This window comes from Perca flavescens, chromosome 17, assembly GCF_004354835.1.
Source record: "Perca flavescens isolate YP-PL-M2 chromosome 17, PFLA_1.0, whole genome shotgun sequence".
Classification (NCBI taxonomy): Eukaryota; Metazoa; Chordata; class Actinopteri; order Perciformes; family Percidae; genus Perca; species Perca flavescens.
In genome coordinates this window covers 31,253,499-31,262,676 of record NC_041347.1, presented here as the reverse complement: position 1 = coordinate 31,262,676, position 9,178 = coordinate 31,253,499, and the positions used below count along the sequence as shown (strand labels likewise).

The following is a 9,178-nucleotide window of genomic DNA, read 5'->3' as shown; positions in this document are numbered from 1 at the left end:
TTTATATTGTTGTTTTCTCGCATAAAAAACTCTCAGAAGTGAATTTAATAACAAAATAGTAGACAAACAATGTATAACTTTGCTGTGTCTGAAATATGAGACCTGCTTTCTTGTCTCCAATGTGTTTCTATGTGGTTCGCTCAAACCAATCGCATATTCATGAGCATACCATATTTGGAAGAAAAGGGTAGTTAAGGGCCCATAAAATAGTATTTGGGCAATTTTCAGCCCAACCAATGTTACATACCCTATTAGGAGACATTAAGGAACAGTGTGAAATACGCTATATAATCATTCTATCACCCCTTTAAGGGGACTTGTTTTTTTTTTTTTTAACCCAACCCACAATCCTTTTTCTAATCTTAACTAGTCGTTTTGGGTGTCTAACCTCAACTGTTGCCACATGATTATTAACTTTTGTCGGCTAAGTTGAACTGCAACGGCTCATTGAAACGACTGTCCTCACGGCAGCCATCCTCACCTCTGCATCATTATCTGGTATGCTGCTGCCACTGCCAAGAACAAGGGCGGACTGCAGCGTAGCATCCACTCTGCTGAGAAGGTGATTTGCTGCATGTGCGGTCCCTCAAGGACCCTGAAGTGCACAGGAAAGATTGTGGCTGATCCCTCCCACCCCGGTCACAAACTTTTCAGGAGACAGAAGGCTAACAAGGTCTGACAGAGTCTCTTTGCTAGGAAAGAAGAAACATCTTCATTCACCAAGGTTATTAGACATGCTCTGAAGTATAAAATACAATACTTTAAGTACCTTGATGATGGTAGGGCATGAGACTGTGGATTATGGTTGAAGTTACATATTTTGGCAAAGTGCATCGCAAAGCCTAGTTATTTGCTTTGTTTAAACAACAAGCGCTAGGTCTAAATATCATCATGATGATGATAATTATTATTTATGCTTTTAGGAGGGGGGATTCTGAATAATTTACAACAATATCCATAGGTAGGCTATAATTTACAATAAAAACGTGAATTACAGGAAGAAACTATTGTTTACAATTCTGCATTAAGTTCAATATATTTTGAGTCAAGTAATGTGTTTAACTGATTACAGTGATCTTGATTTTAGCCTACAGTATCAACCGCATATTTGAATGAACACATTCCTTACAAAAGAGTGTCTGGATCTAAACAGTCACCAAAAAACACGACATTGCATTTGGAACTTTACATTAGATAGCCTGATTTCTGACCATAAAAGGAATATTGACTGCAGAAAAGGATGAAAAGGACAGCGTCAGATAGGAAGCTGTTGAATGTGCTGATAGGTTCTAGGAAGTATAAGGACTGTTAGTGACAGGGGAAAACAAGTACAGGTTAAAAGGGTTTTATTTAAATATTTAAATGAATATAAAATATTCATAATATAACTTCTATATAAAGTTATTTTTTTTATGCATTAGTGTTGGTTGTTTACATTTGACTGCATGGTTGTTTAAAGTATGTGTTACATACTCCGGTACAGTAGGTGGCGGCATGCACCCTTAACATTGGTTTGTAGCCTGAAAAAGAAAAAAAACACAGAAAGGACGCATGCGCAGTTTCTGCTTGAATCCGATAGGTCCGTTTCAAACTGAGACCGCGGCTGTGTTGTTGTGTTAACGTTAGTTAGCTAGCTATCACACAAAAGAATATTGTTCTGTCTTAGTTTCTAATGTCCCAAACATAACTGCCAGGTAAGTGTTTCGTTGACAAATATACCAGTTCGACTGTCATCCTTTTGTTCTTTTTGTACAAGTAAACCGACATTTTAAACCATGTTAATGTTAACGTTACTAGTATCGGTTGACAGGTGCGTCTGCGCATCAGCTGAACACTTCGAGCTAACCAGTTAGCTTGTTTGCTGGCTAAACGTTTAGCTAGTGAACATGATTTGAAACGAGTTAACTTTTGTAAATAAACTTATAACTTTAAACTGACTTATATATTGGCTGACACAGATAACGTCAATTAAGCACCACTAAAAGCAATGTTTGGCTCAATAGTCGACCCTTTCTTATCAACGTTAACTGTTGTTAACGTTACGTAAAGTTAAATCAAATTAGCTAACGTTAAGTTTCACCATGTTCAGTTATATCGCGTTGTCTTTGGTGTAACGTTAGGAAAACGTTTGGTCACTGTTTGGCTTTTTGGTGGTGTCTTGGTTTACTTTTCAGGGTTTTCCCTGCCATTGTAAGGTTTAGGTGCAGCACCTAAACTGAATAAATGTAACTAAAAGACTATTCTCAGACTTCTTAAGAAATTTTTGTCTTTAGCTTTTTAAAATTATCTGCTCTAGCTTTTCCAACGTTTTAGACACAGATATGGTGATAATAATGGTCAAAAATGAAAAAGAGACGCATAACTACCAGAAAGTGACACAAACCGACTACAAAGAGACGCCAAATGACCAATGAAAACAAAAACGACCAAGAGACAAAACATGACTATAAAGAGACCCAAAATGTATAGGGAAATTGCATTTTTGTTGTTGTTGCAAAAACACTGCTTTTTTATCGTTGTTTATTTGTTGAAGGATGATGGAATCATGCCTGAACAACAAGGCTGACGTGCAGGAACAGGTAGTGGTCGACGATTTGAAGAGGGATCTCTCATCAGAGTTTAGCACCCTACCAGACCCACAGGTAACCTGGCTGGCAAATCCACAACTATACCAACAATCAATTTGCGATTAATGATATGGTATGGTATCTCTATACAGGTGACTATGGGCAGAATGCACCTATGTCACATATATTAATACAGCATGACTGCAGTATTTTGTGCATTATAAACTGCAGAATATAGTTTTAAACAAAATGCACCTCTTTCATCATTTAAGAATGATGCAGTTAAAAATATTTTCTTCAAGAATCTGAAATCACTGGAAGAAGACACTGGACTTGCATACTGGACTATAGACTATTGTGATATTGGTTTCATATGAGCTCTTATTCGCTTTTATTCAATTTTAATAAGTTCATTCATTTAGTTAGTACTTTTGTGACTCTACATTTCGTTGTTCTTTTGTCGTGATACAGCTCTTTAAGGTCTTAAGAAGTCTTAAATTTGACTTGTTGAAACCTGCAGAAACCTTGTTTCCTGAGCTGCAGCGGAAGAACAGAAAGGAAAAAGTATTTTTGTATTGACAACAGTGTTTCCTCTATGTTAATTTTGTAGTGGTGGCCCACCATGGCAAAATTTCTGCCACCACGGTATCAGAAATAGGGCTGTACAAAAACTGTGGTCACAGTCCCTTTTTTAAATTATCCTGCCGTTGGCTGCTGCTCACATTGCAATTTAACAACAAATAGAACTATTCAGAGGTTATTGTTGTGCGGACAGACCTGCCCCCACTGCTAAAAAAAAATCCTAAAGGAAACACTGATTGAAAAGACTATGAAAATCTATGAAAAAGATAAGCATTTGATTTGTTTAACCCAGTGCTGACAGCTTGCGTTAACGTCAGAAAAACTCTGAAAAATATATTCGCACAGAACATAGACAGATTATTGATTTTGTCCCCCCGGCCCCATACATTACATTAAAAGTGCATTAGGAAGGGATTTGTTAACGTCCTGTATAAACAGGAGGAAGTACACCAAGAAAAAACTGTTTCAATGTTCATTTGGCCACTTGACTGTTTGTAGATAGACGTCTGGAATAAATGTAAACTATGATTTAAGTTTAGGGCGTGTAGCCCAATGTAGTCTTTAACTTTACCTCTTGCTGTCTTTAATTAAACCCTTGTGTGTTGTACAGCATTGCAGCATCGAGGAGAAAGAACACCTTCAGGTCTACCTCCGCATCCGACCCTTCAGCTCAGCAGAGAGCGATAATGGAGAGTCGCAGGTAAAAAATAAAGACAAATAAAATAGTGATAGATGTTTTTTTTTTTTTTTTTTTTTTTTTTTTTTTAAAAGTCTGTTTATGGTATTTATTCAGAAAATGCTGACTTAATGACACTTCAAAACACTCCTCAAAACAGTCTTTGCTTTACAGTTCAAATGTTCTTCTGTCAAAAGTCAATAACTGATAACTGAGTTGATGATGCTGCCACTTAAATAAATGTGAACAGAAACGGAATAATTCTGTAAGAGAGATGACAAATTTTTGTCTTCTGTCTCCCTCTTTTTTTAACCCTCTTCCCCTTTTTTTTGTTTATAACAGGACTGTGTTACCATTGAGTCCCCCGACACAGTTTTGCTGAAGCCTCCCCGTTTGTCCCTCTCAGCAAGGCTTAGCACTGACAAATCCCTTCCACAGACTGGACAGCGCTTCCAGTTCTCTCAGGTCGGTGTTTCCTGGCACATAAGAAAACCAAAAAAAGTTTATTGTATTGCTCTTTGGCCTACACATTTTAATAGGGAATTCCTTTTGAATATATCGTCACTTGTATGTATGTATTTATGCAATGCTTTTTGGTCTACCTCCCTTCATTTCTGGACCTGAAAAAGGTTGAGAAATCCTGACATAAAAGATGGGAGTGTTGTCATTATTATTTTTTAAATAAGACTGTATGTCCTACTCATTCCCTCACTTCAATAGGTGTATGGTCCTGTGACAACACAGAGAGAGCTCTTTCAGGGCACCGTAAAGGATCTGGTGAAAGATGTTCTCGAAGGGGGAAACTCTCTGGTTTTCACTTATGGAGTGACCAACGCTGGGAAGACCTTCACGTTCTTAGGTGTGTTCCACTCTCTCAGACATTTAGTTAGTGCTGCTATTGAAATTAAGCAAAACAATTATTGCTGCAGTTTTGGAATGTAATCCGTCTCGGGAGGAAGTGCGTTTTAGATTAGATGCAGGAAAGCTTTTTCGTAGAAACGCACAGAAAAAAAATTCTACGTTATGCACAGAGACAGGGCTCACGTAGAAGGAGCAGAAAAATAAATAATAAGATTTGTGCCGTAATGTTGTAATTTATTTTTGTTTTATGAAATTGGTATCAAAAAGTATTGTTTAGGAACCAGTATCAACGTCACGGTAGAAGCACCTTAACTCGTAACGATCCAACAGTGACTACGTTTACAAGCTGTCAATTTTCGGGTAATGTCGGGTTAAGATCACTATTTGGGTTTCTGAAACATTCGGAATAACCCGTTTACATGTGTGAGCAGAGAGAGTTACTCCTGTATACATGGAATTTGTAATCAATTGGCAATATCCCGATGTAAACGGCGACGCACGGTTAGCGTCTGGATGTACGGACAACCTTAAGACGCAATAACTTTTCGGTCACCTTCTTATAAATCTCACTATGTCGGTACTTTCTGCCGTCAACAAAAGACTTTATATTCCTGGTTTTCACCACACTAATAAAGAAATTGGTTTCCTCCTCGCTCCAAAAGTGTGGTGCTGTGCTGCGTCTCGCCATGTTTACCTCTACTTCTTGTTTACTTCTGGTATACTGCGCGCAGGTTTTCTGCATTGACATATACAAAACTATATTATTATAGTATATAATTATTATTATAACTATGTTTTCTGGCGCATACAAGAAGTTCCTCTACTCAAAAGACAAAGATTCCTTGCGAATTGAACATGCGCAGAACACAAATTGATGTTCCTTTTGATGGGGATATGCCGATACGCGTTTACATGACCAAAATTTCGGGTTAGAAAAGGGGTAACCCAGGGATCATTTCCAGTTTTTAAAAACTGGAATATGAGCATATTTGTGTTTTTGCCGGTGTTTACATGGCCATGCGCGACCGGGTTATTGCTAATATTTTGGTTTTGAACGGGTTATTGGCTGCATGTAAACGTAGTCAATTTGTTTTTGTCACTCCAGGTCCAGATGCCGATGCCGGTATCCTGCCCAGGTCTCTCGATGTTATTTTCAGCAGTATTGATGAACAGGTTTTCACTGGGATGAGCATCAAACCTCACCGCTGCCAAGAGTTCACAAGGCTCACCGTCGAACAGCAGGCTGAGGAAGTGGCGTTCAAGAGAAACTTCTTCAGACAACTTAAAGAGGTAAGCCATCCGTCCAAAGCTGCGGCAGACGACAGGAACATAACTGGCAGCATGTTAGCAGAGCAACAGCTCCAGTCCTTCATAAGTGTCTACACAGGATTCATGCAGGCACAGCACTGCATTGCAGCATTCAGAACCCAATACATAGACACTGTAGTTTTGCATGTAAAATGGAAGAAAATAGACTTGAAGCTTAAACATACGCTTTGGATTGCGGCCACGTATGTAAAACGTGAGTAAAATGGAACCATTATGCAGTCTTTGTAGACCGTTGCGTTGATGTAAAATAGTGTAATAAGATAATCTGTCGGATGTGTTTGAGACTGGCGACTGAAACATGTAGCTAAAACAACTCATGTGTGGGCAAGTCTTAAAGACCTATTTAGGGAATTAAAATCAAACTCTGTCATGGCAGTGTTGGCAGTGTGTTTAGGTGAACGGTGTTTGGCCTCCCTTCGTGTCGTCACTGCATGGAGCTCTGAGCAGCAGAGTTCTGCCTGACACAAATGACACACTCTGAATAAAATTGGCAAAATATCCCTTTTGGGCGTGAGATGCTTGTGGCTGCTCAATGTTTTGAGAGACTTTTAGAGCTCTAAAAGGTCCGATAGATAGCAACCTACGCTAATGATTTCTCTATCTATCGGAAAAAACATCTGAACCGTTCGGTCTGGAGCGTGTGTGCGTCGCATGGTCCGTTAGTACACTGTTAATGTGCACTAACCACTTACTGCCGTAGTGCCCACTTTCGACACTTATGTTAAAACACTTACCGGAAATGACGAGGGAGATGAGCGTGACGAACGCAACACATGGCAGCTGATTGGACGAACACGTCATGTGGGTCTTGCTGCTCCCGAATTTCAAAACGGACTCTAATGGCGTCTCGTTCTGAATACGATCTTGTATTTTACGAAAATAGTTCACCGAAACGTGTTTCTGAAAACATTTTAAGCGAGAAATATACAGTTGCTGAATCTGTCTGTTTTTTTTGGATCGACCGACCAAGGTCAGATGCCATTATGTGCTGCTAATAAGCCTGAAAGTTTTTGGTCATCCTTTTCTTAAGCTTGTAAAGTCAAAGTAAACTTCACTCTACCCCAGATATAAACTGTTATTGCTTTAAAAATGCAGCTCAGGAGCTTTTTTTGTTGTTTTGTCCTATGTTTTTAATAATTACTCTTGTCATTGCTCTAAGAAGTGCTAAATAAATACACTTGAATACATGATATAAAAGAATATGTCTTTCATGCATTTTTAACCTTTTCATCTTTACTCTTTTGTCTTTTAGAGTGATAGGAGCAATGCCAGCCTGACATCGACCAATAGGACCCTTCTTGAAGGCAAGATTTAGATTAGTCTTTTAATTTATTGATTATTTTCTGCTTTTTGTTTTTCTTGCTGCAATCGCTACAAATCTGACACTGAAACCACCGGTGCACTGTGATAATATTGTACTAATTCTGATAGACTGCACTGTCAACTTTAGCGTGTTACCATAGGCAATGATTTTTTTAACGTTTGTGTCCATCGTAGGCTTCTCCATGCTGGACACGACTGTCTCAGCGGGGGACAAAATCAGCCTGGTGGTGGCAGCGCACACAAAGTTCTCTGTTTGGGTTTCTTTTTGTGAAATCTACAATGAGAACATTCACGACCTGCTGGAGGTGGTACCCAGCGGGGCCCTGAGGAGGGCCGCACTGCGCCTCTCACAGGACGTCAAGGGCAACGCCTTTGTCAAAGGTTTGAAGGGTTGGGCGGGGGGCAGACACATGCCACAAAACTTGACAGAAGTCTAAACTTGTTTTTGTATTAACAGGGTTTCCGCGGGGTCTTAAAAATTCAATTAAATAAATATTTATTTCCCTACGTCTATGTAACGCTACCTCTAATGTTCATTGAAAAACGTATGTGTTGTTGTAGTTCTTTCTTTGGATAGTCCAAATATAATTCGCTGTATATGTACAGATGACAAAATGCACATCACTTTAAAATAACTGTAATGTTTGGTTTTGGTTCTGCCTGTTTCCAAGTGTTGTGTGACCCTCCTTGCAGCTCTTGTTTTTTAAAATGAGTGAAATTTCTCCAGTTGGGGACCATTTCAGTTTTTTATGACTATCCTGTTTTTTGTGCATTTGTACGTAGACCTGCGTTGGGTTCAGGTGAATAGTGCCGAAGAGGCTTACAAAGTGATGAAGCTTGGAAAGAAGAACCAGAGCTTCTCTTCCACCCGACTCAACCAGCTCTCCAGCAGGAGGTGAGGGTGAAAGTCACCAGCTTTGAGTTTGCCTCACACTTCAACGTAACACAAGCGCAAAAGTCAAATAAGCATTGCTTGCTAGATCACCAGCTTTACCTGGAACAATGAGGAACCATTGGTATGTTTTGTTGTATAAACTGTCAAAGATATTCTACCTCGATAATGTTCTTCTTTCATTGCACCTAAGCAAGAGAATGTTCATATTATGCATTCTATCATGTCTTGGTTATTGATGTTAATAACATGTTTACTACAAATTCACGAGTGATTTTGTTATGTATACGAGAGGCCCAATGTTCCTGTGAACACGGCAGTTTCTACCCACCAGATGTGTCTCTACTTTGTCTATTTTAAACCCCCTTAGAAAAGGGTTTGGTCGATAGCTGATGGCTGACAGTCATCGACCACTGATCATTATTTAAAGCTGACATTTTTGTTTTTGTTTTGCAGTCACAGTGTATTCTCCATTCGCATATTGAGAATTGAAGATATTGGGACTCCGAGGGTCCACGCAGTAAGCGAGTGAGTGACACTTTAGATCTAGATGGCATATATAGACATGGTTATCTGTGTGTAACTGTATGCTTGTGAAACAAGGCAGCATTAAAGCATGCATGTGTGCAAAATAAAGTCTTGTCAGAGGTTTAGTAAAGCATGAAATTTTGAACATAAGAATACAGATTTTGTTTAAGAGTGATGTCTTTTAATGTGGATAAATGTGTTTTGTCATCAGGTTGTGTCTGTGTGACCTGGCTGGCTCGGAGAGATGCGCCAAGACCCAGAATATAGGAGAGCGCCTGAAAGAGGCCGGAAACATAAACACCTCGCTGCTCATCCTGGGGAAATGCATCAACGCTCTGCGACACAATCAGCAGGCCAAGTGAGATTATTATCTGTCCGTTGTTCTTTCTGTGTCTTCAATTCCTTTTCAATCAAAAGACT

The 9,178-nt window shown here is 39.2% G+C and overlaps 1 protein-coding gene across 3 annotated transcripts in view; it reads left to right on the top strand.

Annotated features, from left to right (window-relative positions):
• Positions 1-1,571: 1,571 nt before the first annotated feature.
• Positions 1,572-9,178, top strand: part of kif20ba (kinesin family member 20Ba) — a 65,154-nt gene continuing 57,547 nt past the window's right edge. For all 3 annotated transcript variants that reach the window (XM_028603831.1, XM_028603830.1, XM_028603832.1), the window contains exons 1-11: positions 1,572-1,694; positions 2,534-2,642; positions 3,760-3,849; positions 4,168-4,290; positions 4,546-4,684; positions 5,792-5,976; positions 7,268-7,319; positions 7,513-7,719; positions 8,122-8,233; positions 8,687-8,758; positions 8,970-9,116. In XM_028603831.1, coding sequence (XP_028459632.1) covers positions 2,535-2,642; positions 3,760-3,849; positions 4,168-4,290; positions 4,546-4,684; positions 5,792-5,976; positions 7,268-7,319; positions 7,513-7,719; positions 8,122-8,233; positions 8,687-8,758; positions 8,970-9,116 — 1,235 coding nt within the window. In that variant the 5' untranslated portion in view covers positions 1,572-1,694; position 2,534. The remainder of the gene's footprint in view (positions 1,695-2,533; positions 2,643-3,759; positions 3,850-4,167; positions 4,291-4,545; positions 4,685-5,791; positions 5,977-7,267; positions 7,320-7,512; positions 7,720-8,121; positions 8,234-8,686; positions 8,759-8,969; positions 9,117-9,178) is intronic.